Here is a 19396-nt window from a genome sequence, read left to right as displayed (position 1 = left end):
GCTGGTGCAACTGTGTGATGCCTGGGCTTGGCGTATCTAGCTCCCTCTGCCACCTCTGCTTATCCCAAGGTGTCAAATAAACATTATCATTTCCTATATTCTGTGGATGCCATGGAAAGGTTTGGGAGCGCACCAAGGTCAAGATCTCATATTATATCCAGGAGAGCGTTCTTGCCAACAAAGTTTTGGATTCCCAAATCAGAACTCTCAGTATGGCAGCACTAGCCATTTTGTGAGGAAGTGGAACAGCCTCCAGTCCTACCAGCAAGGCAGTTGAGATGAAACATTTTTCTCTATGGTAATTATTTTGAGGGGCAGCAATCCACATCCTGTGTTTTCAGCAGGGCTGTTTCGTCTGAACAGATTGGAAATTTGACTTTCCTGTTTAATGTTTGGTTTTGAGTTCATAGTGGTGTCAGCTTTGTTCTGCTCTTTCAGATTTTCTAGAACCCCAGGGACCAGAGCCAGACATTCTGTGTGATCCCTAAATATGAACCTTAAGTAGGATACAGGAGATGTAAACTGATGTGGAAAAGTTCATAAGCTCCTTCTTCAAGAAAGAGCCTTGCATCAGGAGTGACATTTATGGGAAAGGGATTACATTAGGATCTGAGCTCAAACATTTATTGAATTCCCCATGTCCTTGAAAATTAAGGAATAATGAAAATATGTTTGAGAGGAAAGGCTCAGGGGCTTGTTGCCCTCTGGGATAATGGAGAGTCATTTACAGCATAAATTAATTTTCACCTTTTAACAAACTTGTCTGGTGCTTCTGGAAGACTTGAGCATCTCTGAAGAAGTTAATTAGGTCCCTGCTGTGCCCACAGGCTATCAGGGCACTCATTTCAGTGTTTTCTGTCAGAAATCAAGGCCTTTGGAGAGTCAGTAACTTGAAACTCTAGACTTCAGCACTTCCTTCTGAAAATCAACCAGGCAATTCATGTTTGAAGTTTCACTTCTTTCTTAGCCTTCATGAGTGAGTGCGTGAAGAAACTGATGGAAATCTTTCTGCTTGTACGGGACTGAGACCTGCAGGATAGTGGAACAGGGCAGGATGGCCTTGCTGAGTTTGTTATTTTGGAAAGGCTATTTCCACTCATTCCTGGAGCTGATGCCGGACTGCTGCTGATGCCAGTGGTGCTCTTCATTAAGCAGAAGCAGGGTCCCAGGGCAGTTGGAATTGGCCAGCTCACCAGTGCCTTATGACTTCCACCTGGCAGTGCATGTCTCCTAGCACAATGTCAGATGTGAGTCCATCATCATCACTGATGCTGGCAGATGAGGCAGGAGTCCCCCCTCCACTCCTTAGGCTTCCACTCGTAACTTTCCAAAGACTCTTGGCGGAAGATATCAGGACATTCCCCAGAGAAGGAAACTCTTCTCTGACCACTGGTTATCTAAGTGGTTGTCTTCTTGGCCCCAGCTTCCAAATTGAAGGCTCTCATCTTTAAACCTATTTCCCAGAAGTGACCCACTGAGACTTTTTTAGATGTTTAATTTTGTTTTTTTAAATTCAGGCATATTTACTGGTCAGATGCCAAGACCAAACGGATCGAGGTGGCTAAACTTGATGGGAGGTACAGAAAGTGGCTGATTTCCACCGGACTGGATCAACCAACTGCAGTGGTTGTGAATCCCAAACTAGGGTAAGTACTCGGAGGGGTCCTTCACGTTCTAGATGTTTTCCAGTGGATTGTCAAAAATTTATATCTCAATTATTTTTTCCTAATTGGACTGAAATTGTCCTTGGACTATTTGGAGTGGCATCTATTACTAACTTAGAGAATTACAGTATTCTCTAAAGATCATTTAGAACCATCCTAGCCTCGGACTGATACTGCATAAGGGGAGGGCCTCTGGTCACATTTTTTCCATAGCCCAGTTTGTCTAAAATCCACACATTTCTCAATAGAATTTAAGGGTCGGTCTCAACCTGATGATTAGACTGGAGTCTGCAAAGTGGTGGCTGGTAGCCTAAATACAGCCTACAGACAGATTGGACTTGAACAAAGCAGAGTTTTAGGGTTTTAAAAATTTAGTTACAAACACTAAAAAAAAAGTTTAAGCTATGTTTTTGGCTTGAAAAATCAGAACAACTGATAACACTATGTAGGTAATGACTTCTTTACCTAAAGGGGGAGAGGGAGAGGTTTCATGCCCAGTGCGGAGCCCGATGGAGGGCTCAATCTCATAACCGTGAGATCATGATCTCGGCCAAAGTCTATAGGCGGACTCCTAACAGACAGAGCCACCTGTGGTGCCCCAGTATGGATGCCTTTCTTGCTGCAGTGTTGCCTGGAACTTCTAGACAGGGCTTTGCTCTTACCATCACTTGATGTTTGTAACTGTGATGCACCACTCATTTACGTCTCCTGCCTGGTCCTTCCAGGTATTTGAAATCGTGCCATCCCTGGTCTGTGCAGTTCTATAATTATTAATTGGATGCAAAATAATCCATTTTAAAGTTATAATCCTTATTCTCTGATACATCTCAAACACAGAACAGTGCTGCTAACACAGAAGGCATTCAATAAATATTTTATGAAGAATGAACAGCTTTTGTGATTATACATTTTAAAGTGTCTGAATATATATACTCAAACAGGGCTGGGCAATCTTTATGGAGGAAGTTTTCAGGAAGGATAGACCACAGATGCACTGGCTCCTCCTTTTCTCACCCTGTCTTCTAAAGTAAAGTGCAAAAACCGCATCACTTAGCACCCAGATCTCTATGACACACAGCAGATTTCCCTGCTGGAAGGTCATGTTCTGCTTCGGTGGAGAAGCCTCACTAGATGAAATATTAAAAAGATAAAACCTTCTGTTACAGGCTTATGTACTGGACTGACTGGGGCGGAGAACCTAAAATTGAGTCTGCCTGGATGGATGGACAACATCGGAAAGCCCTGGTGCAGGGGGACCTCGGTTGGCCAACAGGCCTTACTATTGATTATTTGAATGATGACCGGATCTACTGGAGTGACTTTAAGGAGAGCAATATTGAAACCATAAAACATGATGGGACTGATAGAAGAATCGTTACAAATACAGGTTAGAAATGGGTTAGATTTTAATATGTTCTGTAATCAAGAAATATATTTCTAGTGTCTGCCCTGATCTTAGGTGGATACAGTTTCTTAGCTATCACTCCTTCCAATCCCCAGCTGCTCATTTAAATGCAAATGAATCCATTAGCAATAATTAAGGTGTTTTTCCTTGTAACATAATTTTTAAAAGTTGCTCTTAGCGACAGATATTGGAATAGCTGAATTTCCTGTTAAGTTGGCCTGATAGAGTGGCATTTCAGGTGTACCAGTGGAAACCCATGTCTAACCACTTCTAGAGCCATTTGTTTCGATTTATGCTCAATTGCTTACTTTGTACAACTGGAAACATCTAGAAGGAGAGAAGCATTTTGTTTTCTTCTCCAGATTTCTGCAGAATTGCAACAATCCAGTACCTGTTAGCTCTGTGTGATAAGCGGTGTCTTACGTTCAAAGGAAAAAAAATAGAATCTCTGCCATCCAAATTGTTGTGCAAACATAAAATTAAATCAGCAACTTGAAAGTGGGCAGGTTCCCTGTAATTGCCATCAACCAGTAGGCATTAATCTAGTTCAACATCTGTCATCTTGATCTCCCAACATCGCACACTTCTGTGGTCACAGTAGAGAAAGCCTGCCTGAATGTTGTATTAGGGATTAATTCAAGCATAATGATATCTGATATAAAAGAGGGGTAGGGTATTTTCTGTTCAATAACCTTGTTTTGCTTTGGCTTTCCTCTGTGGGTAAACAGCAGTGAACCCATATAGTCTGGACATCTTCGAAGGCCAGTTTTACTGGATATCTAGGAATAAGGGAGAAGTGTGGAAGCAAGATAAATTTGGGCGAGATGAGAAAGAGAAAATGCTGATGGTGAACCCGTGGCTCACTCAAGTTCGAATCTTCCATCAACATAGATACGATCGGTCAGGTAACACCAACCTTGGAATAAGATGTTCCTTATTATCTGGAAACTTTATTTCAAATTAATGGCTATATTGTTGGACAGTGGTAATGGATTATAATAGTCTGATCTCTTGGTAAATGAAAGGGGAGTGTGTGTGCGTGTCTGTGTGTAGACCATTTTGACCAGAGAAAGATAAAATTGGAGGTCAGATGCAATTATGTACATCACTAGCAGGCATGAAGTAAAAATATTTCAGTCCTCATTGGAATTGCAGGTTTATACTTCTAGGCCACAGAATCCAGCAGGCATCAAAATCCTGCTTGGGGGGGGGGGGGGCGCCTGGGTGGCTCAGTGGGTTAGGCCTCTCCCTTCAGCTCGGGTCATGGTCTCAGGGTCCTAGGATCAAGCCCCACATCGGGCTGTTTGCTCAGCAGGGAGCCTGCGTCCCTTCCTCTCCCTCTCTGCCTGCTTGTGATCTCTGTCTGTCAAATAAAATCTTAAAAAAAAAAAAAATCCTGCTCAGTGGGTGTCAGGTGGGTTACAACAGGTTTCCTGGATATGGTTGGTGTTACACACCCTTACAATTCCAAGGCTAGGTGAGTCACGTTATCCTGAGCTATGAGAACCTAGTTTAAAATTGTCAGTCATATGCTGTCTCCTCCCGTCTTCCCCATTTTCTTAGTTGTGGGTCCTATTTCATCAGGTTAGCTGTGTTCTAATGCATCCTCACCGTTGAATGGAGTAAGGTGAAAGGGAAAGGAAATTCTTCTTCTTATTATTTTTTTAAAGATTTATTTATTTATTTGAGAGAGGGGGTGGAGAGAGAGAGAGAGAGCAGGAGAGCAGGAGGGTCAGAGGGAGAATCAGACTCCCCGCTGAGGAGGGATTCCCAACCTGGGACTTGATCCCAGGACTCTGGGGTCATGTCCCGAGCTGAGGGCAGACATGTAACCGGCTGAGCCCCCCAGATGCCCTGGAAGGGAAATTCTTGAAGAAAGGAAAGGAAATAAACGTTTATTAAGCTCTATAAGTCAGATTGTCTCTTCAAGTGTTAATTCTGACAGATGGTTACCTCAGTTAATCTCCAAAACTGTGTAAAGAGGTTTTATGTTCCTCTCACGTATAAGGAACCCCACTGATACAATAGCCCTTATGTCTTCCGTGTAGCTGGGACTCTCATCTTGAGCAGTTTTGAAGACAGGAGGAGAGAGCACAGTACACATGGTGAGCCCACTCTCTGGCCTTTGTAGAGAAGGCTACCTAGGAGTTAGAGGAAAATCTGGAGTCAGCTGGGCCCCCTTAAGAGAGGGCTGATGACTGTGTATGCCGGGGACCTAGCCCAGCTTTGTCAGATGAGCATTTACTCTGCACAAGTAGTTCTACCATTTGAGCATGTATCAGAATCATCTAGAGAGCTTGTTGGGCCTCACCTGAGGGGTTTCTGATTTAATAGACCTGAGGTGGCCTAAAAATGTCCATTTCAAATAAGTTCTCAACTGATGCTGGTGTTGCTGGTAAAGGAACCACATTTGAAAAGTCCTGTCCAGGCCCTACACAAGAGTGGGCCATGGACGAGTTGCACTGGTATCTTAAGGGAGTTGGTAAGAAATACAAGACTGTCAGGCCTCACCCAACCTTTTGGAGTCTCATTTCCTAGGTGATTTGTATTACATTCAAGTTGGAAACGTTCTGCTCTAGAGACCTGAAGGAATGGGCAGATTTTGTGTGAGTCTTGGGAAATGGTTTACAATTTTATAGCCATGCCTTGTGTGTGATTCCACATCGAATGACAATGAATCAGGATCACTTAAAAAATAAGTCTGTGAAGGAATTTAGAGATCATCTATATCTTGGAGATATCATAATAATAGGCTAGGATAGAGTTCAGAAGACTCCAGAATTACTTGGTAAGCTTTTAATGGTAACACTTTTGTTGTATCCTAGACCAATTAAAATCTGAATTTCTGTGACTGCGCATCAATAGTGGTGAAATAGCTCCCAGGTGATTCTGATAATCACAGCCTTACGTTCCCTTGTCTTGCAAGTAGGAGAACCAAAGAAGTCCAGAAGAAGGTCCTCCTATGAGGGTAGGGTAGAAATCATATCTAACATTTGATCTGGATACATTATGATCTATGGTAATGAGAAATCTTGACATAATAATAGGGTCTTACTGGTCTTTTGAACTATCTTGTTTTGCATTGACTAGGTTTTGAGGTCATGCAGTGCACTAGACACCTACTTCCACACCTGCCAGGGCAAGGGCAGAGCTAGGTAATGCCAGGAGAACATGTGAGCCGTACAGGAGTAGGATGGAAGGGCCACAACTCAGTTGATGAACATATCCTTGGTTGGCGTTCTCATTTCCTCCTCGGATCCTAACCGCTGTTTTCATGTGCTTTCCAGTGCCCAATCGCTGTAAAAATGTCTGCAGTCACCTCTGCCTCCTGAGACCTGGAGGGTATAGCTGTGCCTGCCCCCAAGGGTCCGCCTTCATCGCGGGGAGCAGCACTGATTGTAATGCAGGTAAGGCCACTGCCTGGGCAGCTACGGAGGCTTGGGAACACTCCCCTGCTTTCCTCAGTTTCCCTACCAGTGTTACACCTTCTGCGGGAATCTGAAAAATCCCTGTGCTGGGTCCTTTGCAGGATAGAGTAGGGGTGGCTTGAAGGAGGGAGGAGATAGGGAAATACGAACAGAGCTGAGTGGGACTTAGGGAGCCCAACAGGACTGGTGTTCCAAAGATTACTGAGAATTATTTGCCCCCATATCTACAGTAGTGTTGTTTTGTAGGTATTTGGAAGAGTGGGTTCTCTAGAAGGCTTCCACCTCCTTTCTCTACCCCATACCAGATGTCAGTTGCTCTGGAATCCATTCAGCCTTACCTGGAGTTCAAGTGGGGCACTAGGTTTCTGTGGTGGGAGGGCCTCACCCACTACAGATGGGAGGGTAGGAAGAGGGTCACTGTTTTCCTCGCATGCTCATTTCAGAGTTTTGATAAATGGAAAAGGGCCACATGGTAAAAGGCATTGTACACTGTTGGGAGACAGAGGCCAGATAAGGATGCAGTGGTTTTTTTTCTCATCCGAAATACTGTGGCTGACCTCTGCCTGGCAAGACTTGTCTTCGATGACTCTTCTCAAATTAAGAAGCATATCAACCATAGGTGTCCACTGGTGATCCTAATTAGTGTCCAGTTCTTAATATCCACATTTAAAAAATCATCCTGCAGTTCACCAGTGGCCCATTTTGTGGCTCACGTTCTTGTTTTTATGTTTTAGTGACCATTTTATGGTTCCCATCCCTCAGTTTTAGCTGATGGGGAGATGCTTAACCACCTTTGGCCACCAGGGGGAGCAAGTGGTCAAACCATGCACCACCTTTTGGCTCTTCCCAATCAGGCTGGAAAGTTGGCAGGTTTAGAGAATGAACTCAGGGAGAGAAAACTGCTTCCCCAGGTTCCCTTCCCGAATCCCCACCCTTTCTGAATCCCCACTCTCATCCCAAGGCTACTGGAGAAATACTGGCAAGCTTACAATATTTAGCAATATTTTGAACCAAACGATTTCAGGCTTTTGACATTTGTTCTCTGCGGTAGATGGACGGTTCTGACATTTATTGCGATTTCACACTCGGGAGTGGTGGTGTCCAAATTGTCACCCCGTGGACTACTTTCCTCATTTACATTTTTTGCCAAGTGCATTATAGTAAGATTCTTGGTTAAAAGAACTTAACCAAAGCAAGCATGCTAATGGTGGTAGTTATTCCATATAGGGTCTTGGTTTGGTATATTAATTAGTTAATTTGATAAGTTTTTGAGTGCCTACTACATGCTAGGCATTAGTGCTGGAGGTAATGGAAGTGAAAAAACAATGTTTGCTCTTGTTGGGTTTATATTCTAGTAGGACAGTAAATAGAGACCCACCCACCCCCGTATATAATATCAGGTCGTAAAAGCAAAAGGAGAAAACCAAAGCAAGGTAAGAGGGTTGAGGATAGGGCGGGAGTTGGGTTGCCTTTAGCTAGAGTTCCAAGAAGGCCTCTCTGATGAAGCAGATTTTGAGTAGACTTTCAGATTGAGGGACTGAGCCAGGAGGACATCTGAACTCCTTAAGTAAGGGCACAAGTTCTAAATACTCACTGAACATCTTCTAAGTATGAGACATGGCAACACTAACAAGCCCATCAGGCACATCCAGGGAGTACGTGGGGGCTGAGCTGGAACAGGGGCCCAGAGTGAGGGCAGTTTTGGAGGACTTAAAAAAATAAGACAGCTCTGACTAGCTGTCTTATCCGGCATCTGTGCCCCTGCATTGTGTGTCTGTCAGTTGCTTGATGGGTCCCTGATGCTTTGGAACCTTCAGTTCAAGTCCAGGTGTCCCCAGACTGAGCTCTTGTATTTAACAGGGCTTGTGGAGGAGAATTCTGAAAACTTCCAATGAGAACGTGAATGTCCTAAGAGATCCCTTTACCATAAGCGTCTTTTAAACATTAATGTATGTTCTGGAGTATAGTGTCTCTCCACTGTTTGGAGGGGAAATACTATAAAATTGCCTCTTTCCTTCCACCAAATGTGCATTCCTTTCAAAAACCTTATTATTAAGGAAATTTATCTGACTCCAGGGGAAGGTAATGTTTAGAGAGGGAGGCTAAGTAGCTGCCCTGCCCCACCCACTCCCCACCCCAACCCTGGGCCTGAACAGATCTGCATGGTTTGGGTGGCCTGCAGAGTGTGGCTGACTAACGCTTGCATGCCTTTCCCTTTCTGCAGCCATCGAAAGTCCTATCACCATGCCCCCCCCATGCCGGTGTATGTATGGAGGAAGTTGCTATTTTGATGAGAACGACCTCCCCAAATGCAAGTAAGTCTGAATCTTGAGGTCCAAGCTGTAGGCCTTGTGTCTCCTGGAGGAATTTTAGACCAAGTGGCCAGAAAAATAACAAGAACCTTGCCACTTCACTAATTTTCTCGTCTTTGCCAGCTTGCCCTCCCTTGGGAGAGTCCACAGAGAACCAAGGCAGTGTGTCTCCACCTGTATACTGTTCATAAGAATCTTCTGGATCAAATGGCCTACCCCCTTCACAGGGATTCTGCATTTCCCATCCCGCCTCCCCAGGAGATGCCACAGGAGTGTGGGCCAGCTCTAACAAGGGCTTAGAGAAGTGACAGCCCCATTTTTCCCCTACTCATCTGGAGGTGGTAATAACATTAGGATTGTGGGAGATCAGGTGTCAGCAGTGGTGCTCCAGCCCAAGCCCTCGTGATGAGCAGAAACTGGGCCAGAGATGTGGAAAAAAGAGAATTACGGAGAAAGCTCTAACACGGAGCAAGATAAATGGAGGTCTCTGAAAGTACTTAATGAATACGTGTCAGAGGAAAGAACACAATGGTGATTCTCAGTTTTCTCTTGAAGGAAGAGTTCTGGAGGGTAAATGTGACACCATGAGGTTTATTTGATATCAGGGTCACAACACCAAAAGTGAATTTCAAAGTCGGATTGCCATCCTTTCTGCTCATCGCCCACTGGCAGAGCACAGGAAGGTCGTGCAGGACACATTGACTGTTCTGCACATAATTTGCTCAGTCTACCCTCTCCCTACCCGAAGACGGGCTTGTAAGAGCTATGACTCTGGAAGCCTAGGAAGGCCATAGCTTGTGAACCATTCTTCTTCTACTTCAGGTGTCCCAGCGGCTACATGGGGAAACACTGTGAAATAGGGCTTTCCAAAGGTGTCCCTCCAGGAACAAGTAAGTTCTAAGAATATGAGCAGCCTGGAAAGGCCACAGCGCTCCTAAATTCTGAATGCTGTCTAGATTCTGTTTAACTCCGTCTTGGGAGAAAGAGTGGTTCTACCCCGTGCTTCCACCGTAAAGTCTTCCGGTGCCTTTCCCTTTCCACCTGCTGATATGGTCCCTTCTCCCCTCTTTGACGACAGCAGTGGCTGTGCTCTTGACCATCATCCTGATCATCATCATCGCCGCTTTGGCGGCTTTAGGATTTTTCCACTACCGGAGAACGGGCTCCCTTTTGCCTTCTCTGCCCAAGCTACCAAGGTCAGTTTCAGTATGGGGAAGATTGATGTTGGAAGCCTGGGTGATGGGACCGTTTGAATCAGTTAGGTGTTTTATTTATATATATTTTAAGCACAGTGTGCAGCTTGCTTTTTCTGCAGAAACAAAAAGTAGTGAACTTGAAGCCATCATTTCAGATGACAACTTCTGAATCAAGTGCTTCTTTGGAAGCCTAGGTGCAGATCCTATTTTATAGTTTAAATGGTTGTGCCCACTGGTGGGCATTTGGGTCAGACTGGAACTCTCTCTGTGGGATGGACCACTCTTTATTCCTGCAAGTTACCGGTTGGCTCTCTCTCAGATCTCCCACCATTCGGGAATGTGCTTTAACACTTCCATGTAGCTGAGGCAATGTCCTACCATATTTGATGTGGAGATTCATAGTGGGAATCCAGCCCTTCATTGAAGGAAGAGTTTGCAATATGGAGGAGAGGGCACTGTTGCCAAAGGTTGTTTAAAAAATTGCACATTGTTTCAATTACTTCTTTTCAGCTTAAGCAGTCTAGTAAAATCCTCTGAAAATGGAAATGGGGTGACCTTCAGATCGGGAGCAGATGTTAACATGGATATCGGAGTATCTGGTTTTGGGCCTGAGTCTGCTATTGACCGCTCGATGGTGATGGTGAGTGTGGCTACAAGGGACAGTTTGAAGGTTTTCATTTTTACTGTTTTTTTCTTTTTTAAAGAAAAGAAATACTTTTATAGAGAATAAAATTAACCTAGTAAAAAAAAGATAAAGCATTGTGCCTCTCAAGATAGTCTACAAAATCAGGAAACATTGTTTGTTGTAGAAAGTTCTCTAAAAATACTAGTAATACAATTGAACTCTACCTCTGCTCTAAGTCACAGTTGAATCCTGAAGAGTGTTGAATTTAATGGGAATCTTAAGCAGCCTTGTGTGTTTTGGGAGGGGGAGAAAGAGAGCATGGTGTTGCTTTAATTTGGTGACTCCTTGTATGTGAAAGGAAAGAGTAGGGAAATACGTCTCCTAGTCTCATATATTTTACCACCAATGTAAAATATTGACAGAACAAGCAGTGATTTTTAGAGTCGGTGGTTGGTTCAAATCGTAATTCTGCCACCTGCTAAGGACGTTACAGTAGGCACGAGCTTGATCACTCTGACCCTCACTGTCCTCATCTGTGAAATGGGTACAGTAATACCTCTTGTGAGGATCAAATGGCTACTTTATGAGTGGACTAGTACAGTCTTTATAATCAGTACTGGAAAATCACTTTCAGTATTCTGCTTTCCCCCAATTCTTTCATGTTTGCCCTTGCATAAAAGTATAGGGTGATCGGTTCTTCCCTTTTTCATATCTCCCTCTTCTCCTCTTAGCTCTTTTTCCATCACCCACTCTTTTCTCGGTTGTACAAACCCAATCCCCAAGTGAGTTATTTGTATTAAGGAGCCAAAGACAATGTGGATATAGGGGGGGAATGTTTGCTTTCTTGATCTGATAAATGAGTGCATTTATTAACTTTGTGTAATGGTTTGCCATACGGAAGCCTTATGTCTCCTGCCCCCCTCCGTTTTTTGGGTTGGGGTAAGTTCTTTTGGGGTATATTTGGCATAGTACCTGAAATTTCTTGAGGTATGAGGAGGGCACCTTCCTTTATGTGTGAACCAGATTATATATATATATATATATATATTTTTTTTTTTTTTTTTTTTCATCAGAGTGAAAACTTTGCCATGGAGATGGGGAAGCAGCCCATAATATTTGAAAACCCAATGTATGCATCCAGGGACAGTGATGTCAAAGTGGTTCAGCCAACGCAGGTGAGAAATCAGCCCTTTCTTTGAGGAGCTGCTGTTGTTGAATCTTGTTCTATTGAATAAGACCCTCTTAGAGTTCTCCCAACTTACCTTTGAATGGAAGGAAGCAGTGTTCATTCATTCTTCTGCTTGATATATGCAGTCACAGGATGGACCCAAGGATACGACACCAATTTCGCACATAGTTGCTGGGGTTTAGCGGCCCTTGGGGTGCTGACCAAGAGCCTTTTCATTCTGAGTGGTCAGGGCAAGAACTAGGAATCCATTCAGGGGCTTGGCAGGCAGTGCCAGGCACACACAGGCTCTCTGTAAGTATTTGTGAAATGGACAAGTGAATGATCGTCAGGTCATTATATAGAGATTTGGGGGACTGGATATACTCTCTGGGTTCTTACTGATAGCACAAGGGTGTTATTTGAGGTGACCTCCCTATACTTGCCTTCCCCATACATCTCTGAAAAGTACAAAAGTCTCCAGAATAGATAGGCAGCTCTCTCAGTTTCCTGTGGTGCAGCCCTATTACTCACTCCCTTCAAGAGGAGCAGGGAGACAACATAGGTGTATAGATGAAGGAGAAGAGGTTTTCATGGGCTTTGGATCAGTAGCTCCCATACCATTTCTAGTGCTTGTCAACTCTTAGTCTGTCCTTCTTGTCTTTGTGAAATATGGTTTCGTTGTTAATACCTAAACTTCTTTTGAAATCATAAGATATGCTACCTCTTAAATACAGAAGTGTTTATTTTATGAATAGCTTTCCTAAGATCAGAAATAGTTGCATCTTGAAAGCATTTTGTCTGATCCTTTGATATCGATAGCAAAAATCTAATCACATGATAAAACAGATGTGACATCTCAGTTGGCATTTTCACTTGAAATAAAATAAGGCCATGTTTATAAACATACCCACATTTGAAAAGAAATGAAACAGTGAATATAAAAATACAGGAAAAAGTGGATTTTTTGCCTTGTAATTTGTTAATTATATATTGATAGTAATTTGGGCTTAAGAGGGGACCTTGGAATCACATGAATGTTACAGAAAAATGTCTAGAGGGTTATTAATTCCATTATACCTTTGTTTCAGATATTCAGCATCTTATAAGCAGTCCTCTCAGATTATTAATTTTACTCTAAATATCCAAAGATTAGATTCTCAGTTCTGATGAGTTTGGGAATAATTCATGCTGTTCCTCTAGATTTGGTGGCCAGTGTACAGCCAGAGTTGTTGATCGAAAAATACGGTCCGCAGTGGGAATACGGGAGCACAGACAACACAATAAAATTGTCATTACTGAGAGTGTAAGCTGTGATACGTGTGTTTGCCTCCCAGGATTAAGGCATGACATGGATGACATAGTGGTGGTGCTTCTGATTTGGGGAAGATGGAACAGTGTTTAGTCGTGGGCGATGGGGTTAGGCTCATGTAAGAGAAAGAGTGCCTGGCTATGTCTGTGGGAAAGCAAGGCTATGAAGAGAGCCAAAGAGTTAATAAGAAACTTCACAGCCAGGATTGTTTCAAAACTGGATACTGTGCTTTAATGTGCACACAGGTGACTGTATCTGGAAATGTGGATAACCAGAACTATGGAAGTCCCATCAACCCTTCTGAAATAGTTCCAGACACAAAGCCGACCTCCCCTGGTGCTGAGGGAACTCAGGTAACAGTGGATGGCTACTGAAGGGACGTGAGATTTGCAAAGGGCTTCAGAGTTGCTGGGTTTACTAATGCTCAGGGTAACTAGGGAGACCCTGATAAGCTCGTGGAACCTATAGATAGGCAGTTAAGAAAGATAATTTTTTTAAAAAAAATAGTAAATTGAAAAATTTTCCACAGCTAAAGCCACATTTCTGAAACAGGCATGATACTCCTGGTGACATGAGAGACCATAATAGAAAAGAAAGGCAACAGACTTCCAGATCTAGTCTCTTCAGACCGAGGTGCTTGATTTTAGAGAATGACTTCACTATGTCATTGTGTCACTGTGTCAAGGATACATGTAGAAGACTCTTTCCTTTTGTTACATAGTGGAATTTTTCTACAGTGTACATCTTTGTTCCCTGAAAAATGTGCTGTGTTCTTAGCTCCTCTGCTGTTAACCTGTATTCACCACGAGATGGCACTAGTTGATACTCTCCATCTATCCATGTGGCCATCCAACCAACCAGTGTTTTCGCCCTCAGTGTGCCAGGCACAGTGTTTAACAACCAAAAGTAAAAGAAAAAAGACCGCTAATGGAACTTCTCTATCATGCCTTCAGGCACTTTGAAATTTTTAGACTATTTGGTCTACAGAGAGAAAGTCAGTAAATAAATCTGATAGAAAATTTTGTGTGAATGTTTAATCAATCCCTAGTTTTAATGGCTACGTATGAAGCTAAATAAGATTTAGCTCTCTGATCCTGGGCCAACTATTTTACCTCTGGGTTCTAGAGTCTTCATGCTTCTCCTTAGGGCCACTGTTGGCATATGAAGTGAAATATTTGTGGTACAAAAGTTTGTCTCTGCTTACCAGGACATTTTCCCATTCTGGACCCTGTCCGTGGAGCATCAGCTTTCTGTCTCCCTCAGTGCACTGTGGCCCCCCAGATCCTCTTCCACTCTGCCTCCCCCCATATTCCCAGTGGAGGACAGAAGGATCTGGCATGTCTCTGTCTTAAGGTTCTGTGACTTCTTCTGTGAAGTGATGTAAAAAATCAAATCCAAGGGTAGTTAGAAATCTGGCCACTTACATCATCCTTATTTCTCAAATTGCACCATCTCTGTGCATAACTGGTATCTGCCAAGTTAACTTGGAAGTCGTGTTGGATTTCCAGCACCTCAGATACTGGTTCCTGTTCCGCTTGTTTGGATCAAAATAAAAGTTGAACTAAATTCATGCTCATGAGGGATACCTGGGTGGCTCAGTCGGTTAAGCCTCCCTGACTCTTGTTTTTGGCACAGGCCGAGATCTCAGGGTCTTGAGATCAAGCCCTGCGTCGGACTCCTGTGTGGGCATGGAGCCTGCTTAAGATCCTTTCCTGTCCTCCCTTTATGCCTCCCATTCTCTCTCAAAAAAAAAAAAAAAAAAAAAAAAAAGATGCTAATGAAGAACTTAGCTCTCTGTCTACCTTTCTTCTTCTTTTTTTTTTTTTTAAGGTTTTATTTATTTATTTGACAGAGCGATCACAAGTAGTCAGAGAGGCAGGCAGAGAAAAAGGCAGGGAAGCAGGCTCCCTGCTGAGCGGAGAGCCCGATGTGGGGCTTGATCCCAGGGCCCTGAGATCATGACCCAAGCTGAAGGCAGAGGCTTTAACCCCCTGAGCCATCCAGGTACCCCTCTCTGTCTATCTTTTTATATTTCATGTACTAATTCCTTCTCCTCCTGACACACACACACACACGAGACACATACAAATGTTGTCTTAGAAAGGAATTTTCAGTTTCATATTTTTCAAGGGACTGAATTTCTTTCTTCAGGCTACATATAAAAGTGGATTTTGGAGATTAATTTTCCACAGACACCAAAAGACTTGAATGTCACAATGCTGTGTGTCTTGAATGTTCCCTGAGCCTGACTCAACCCCAAGGCAGTGTCAGGTTTATTTTATATTCTCACTTACTTTTTCTTTTCAGTCCATTTCAAGTCTAGTGATCTCTTCACTACACTGAACTCTCTCCCAGCCTGAGCAGGAAGGGAATGTGGGGTGGGGCGTGTGCTGCAGCCTCTGACCTGCACGCCTGTCATCAGAAACAAAATGAACATGGAAAGACTTCAAATGAGAGATCTTCACCCATTATAGTCCCTTCTTTCTCATCTTCCCCTTTGCAGTATGTCTGCTCTTCCTCTTCTTTTTTTCTTTTATCGATTGAGGCTGAGACTCTCTCTCTCTCTCTCTTTTTTTTTTTTTAATTTATTTGAGAGAGAGAAAGTGAGACAGCATGAGCCAGGAGAAGCTCAGAGAGAGAAGCAGACTCCCCGTGGAACTGAGAGCCCGATGCGGGACTCGATCCCGGGACTCCAGGATCATGACCTGAGCTGAAGGCAGTCGTCCAACCAACTGAGCCACCCAGGTGTCCCGGGGCTGAGACTCTTTTAAGGTCTCTTCTGCCCGGCATATCTAGTGATCTCCTCATATCAGTCATGCCCTAGGCACTGGAAGGGGCAGCCAGTGTGGCTTGAAGCCATAGAGGCACTTGGTTAGGATCTCCTTAGGTTAGCACTCATGTGCCGGAGAGGCTCACAGATCTGTCATTCATCAGTAAATGGGCTCAAAGGACTCAAATCTAGGAACATGAATTCCTGTAACTCCGTTCTGTCATTTTCCAAAAGTCACATTGATCTGCATTGGGTTTCCCAATGGGTTTGCAGTGGAAATCACCATGGTTCCTCTTATTAGTAATTGTTTAACCCCAGGTAGTCCATTCCACAGGTGTAAGTTTCCCGCTCTTGGCCTGAATGAGTCATCTTTCTCTTGGTGGCGGTCATGTACGGAGTAGGTGCTCACTTACATACAGATTACAATGAATGGTCTTCTGTGGTCATGTGCCCCCCTGACTCCTTCACATATTGGCCCCCTACTTTCACAGAGCAAGAGATACCCCTAAAATAGATGGGCTGCCTTAGCTACCTGCTGGAGTTGGGTATCTGCTCCCGGCCTCCACTGGGTAGCCAGAGCTGTGTCCAGCAGTGGCGCCATGGACGGCTTTTCAGCAGGCCCCGGGCTACCCGCCATCATCGATGGTGATTCCTCTTTCGCTTCTTCGGTCTATGGGCCTCAGAGTCTGTAATTACTGCCTACTCTTCCACCTACAATTCAGTTACATGAGCTTGCTGTGACTCTGTTTCCTCATCTGTAACAAAAGAGCACCCACCTCACAAACCTGCTGGGAAGGTAAATTGCAAAACTTGTAGGCTAACCCCTGATACCTAGTGGGCTCTTAGTAAAGACTCATTTTTGGTATCACTATGGCTGTTCTGATTATAGGAAGAAATGAGGAAGGGAGAAGGGATATGCTTGCGTTGACCAAGGATCAAAACCCCATTTTAGGAAATGGGAGTTACCATCTGGCTTTCTCTTTACATTTTTGGCAACCCCCGAAGAAATCTCTACTCTCTCCCAGGGCTTCTAGATTCTAGAGGCACAGATTCTGTCAACTCTACATGTCAAATCAAGGAAATATTTTGAAATTTATTAGACGAAAAGAGTCAGAGACTTCTCAGTTTCAGTTTGGGGGCCGTCTGAGGAGGAACTGAACAGTTTACCCAAGGGGCAAGTCACATGGTCCCAGGTCCAAATTTGCTTTGTCCTTTACTAAGAAGACATTTTAAAGCTTGAGGGGACCAAATCCACGCCAGAGAATTCCATTACTGAAGGTTTTCCATTTCCCCTTTTTCATTTAGGCAACAAAATGGAATATCTTCAAACGAAAACCGAAACCGGCCACGAACTTTGAAAATCCGATCTATGCAGAGGTAATCGTTGACAATTTGTCTTAGCACAAGCATTCGGCATTCTTCCTTAGCAATCCCTTGCTTGGCTCACTGGGATGTATGCTCAGATTATCTTGAGCAAACTGGCAATGATTTGTTTTCTTCACACGAAACTGTTTCTAGTCCTGTTGGGGGAATAAATGGCTGATCCGTGTTTCATTGTGGCCTTAGATGGAGAATGAACAGAAGGACAGCACGGCTGTGACTCCACCTCCAATGCCTTCTGTCCCTGCTAAAAGTTCCCCGAGAGGCCCAGTGCCAACCTATACTGCAACAGAAGACACTTTTATAGACACCGCAAGCCTTGTTAGAGAAGACTCTGAGGTATAGCCATGCCAGCTATCTAGGGAATAATTAGAAACACACTTTTGCACATATATTTTTTACAAGCAGATGAAGAGAAAGTTGACATTCAGTACTTTATTAAAAATATATATATATTTTTTTTCCCAGTTCGCCTATAGTTGGAAGTGTCCATGGAAACTCTGCCTTGAGTGTCTTTTTTTTTTTTTTTTTTTTTTTTTTAACTTAATGCTGTCTCCTATTTTTACAGATAATTATCACAATGTACTATATGTATATCTTTGCACTGAAGCTCTCCGAAGGTAATTCTATAAATATGTTGTACATTTGTAAATTTCAGAAAGATTATCACATCATTAAATTTGCTGATAAAAGTATCTGCTGAATGGGTGGTGATCATTACCGTAAATGATCCAACAAGGAAAGGAATTGACGGGGCGTGGGGTGGTGTAGCCATGTCTGAAGAAGGGTACCACTCCTGTTCTCTATAGGATTATTCAGGAAAGAGATCCGGGCCCCACTCCTGGGTCCACTTTTACACCTTTGGCACTTAATGAATGTTCCGCATTTGTTCAACATTACCTGTAACCTGGTCGGTAGGCGTATGGACAGAGGGTGCGGTGTGTCGTGCGGACATCTGGATCTGCTTGTCGCTGCCTCCAGTAGCGCAGAAAGTAGAAAACCAGCTTGGTGCTGCCCTTCTGCACGTCTGTGCTGAATGCTCTCACATGTCTTTACCTCGCTAGCTGCCAAGTCAACATTCTTACCTGCGACATCTGTGAGAAAGTCACGTGTCCTGAGGTACAAGTGTCCTGCAAAGAGTTTATCAGATTGCATGAACCCTTTTGCCTGATGGATCCTAGGGTGATTTCTGTCCTTCCGTGCCTCTCAGGCAGTTCCCTACCCTGGATGCTGGAGCTCAACCGCTGAATTACTAAAACCAAACCCCTGTCTTCATCAAGTATGGTGCAAAACAGATACCAGTTAAGCAAAGCCTCAACTGGGTTTTTGTTTCTGTGTGTGAAAATATCATTATAATGACTATTTATTTCCTCAGTTGAACATGAATAGAAAGGGAAACTGTTCTTCTTGAGCCTTTTTTTTTTTTTTTTTTTTTTAAGGTCCTTTTGGCTAAATCGTACATTTGTGTTTTGGAATGTACTGTAGAGCCTAGATTTTTCTCTTGAGTAGTGGGTTCCCACAATGGGAACCATGGCAGGAATATACAGTTTCCGTACTACGTAGCATTCCTGACTCTCTGTGCTAATATTGCACATTTTTAAAACCATGAATGGATGGATGGATGGATGAATGGAAGAAACATGTACTACTGATTATTTTATTACTGAGTTCTCAAAATATTCGTGGCTCCTATTTTGGGAGCTTATTGCAATTTTTTTTGAAATGTACTTTGATTAGAAAAGCAAATGGAAATGATGCTGCTGAGAAATTTCTAATAAATTTGTATTTTATCAGACTACTTTGGTGTGTTTCTTAAGACCAGCTCACGAGTCTGTTGTATTTTTCTGCGCAGAGAACTTGGGGCTTTGAGTGCTAGGCCACCTGAGAACTAAGGGTGCCCAGAGGTGGGGGGGAGGAGTTCACAGCACATCCAGCCCTGACAGGCCTGGTGGGGTAATTAATCTCAGAGAGGAGTAAGCTCCTTAAGTTCCCACCTGACCTCTGGGTGGACAGCCCCCTTAATTGCCTTTCAAAGTCAATTTCCACCTCTTCTTTTCCTTCCTTACATTCTAGGCTCTGAGCCAGGTCCTCCTTTTCAAATCTAATTGTGCTCCCGAGCTCAGTGAAAGTACCCACTGC

The 19396-nt window shown here is 43.5% G+C and overlaps 1 protein-coding gene across 1 annotated transcript in view; it reads left to right on the top strand.

Annotated features, from left to right (window-relative positions):
- The window catches only part of LRP2 (LDL receptor related protein 2), a 201086-nt gene extending 182034 nt beyond the window's left edge, over positions 1 to 19052 (top strand). Inside the window, exons 68-79 of the mRNA XM_059394122.1 lie at positions 1518 to 1646; positions 2831 to 3051; positions 3798 to 3974; positions 6357 to 6476; positions 8722 to 8812; positions 9632 to 9699; positions 9888 to 10005; positions 10516 to 10645; positions 11704 to 11805; positions 13353 to 13460; positions 17183 to 17254; positions 17444 to 19052. Of these exons, the coding sequence (XP_059250105.1) occupies positions 1518 to 1646; positions 2831 to 3051; positions 3798 to 3974; positions 6357 to 6476; positions 8722 to 8812; positions 9632 to 9699; positions 9888 to 10005; positions 10516 to 10645; positions 11704 to 11805; positions 13353 to 13460; positions 17183 to 17254; positions 17444 to 17602 (1495 nt within the window). The 3' untranslated portion in view covers positions 17603 to 19052. The remainder of the gene's footprint in view (positions 1 to 1517; positions 1647 to 2830; positions 3052 to 3797; positions 3975 to 6356; positions 6477 to 8721; positions 8813 to 9631; positions 9700 to 9887; positions 10006 to 10515; positions 10646 to 11703; positions 11806 to 13352; positions 13461 to 17182; positions 17255 to 17443) is intronic.
- Positions 19053 to 19396: the final 344 nt, after the last annotated feature.

This window comes from Mustela nigripes, chromosome 3 (genome assembly GCF_022355385.1).
Source record: "Mustela nigripes isolate SB6536 chromosome 3, MUSNIG.SB6536, whole genome shotgun sequence".
Taxonomy (NCBI): Eukaryota; Metazoa; Chordata; class Mammalia; order Carnivora; family Mustelidae; genus Mustela; species Mustela nigripes.
Note: the sequence above shows the minus strand (reverse complement) of the source record. Positions and strands in the feature narration are given on the sequence as shown.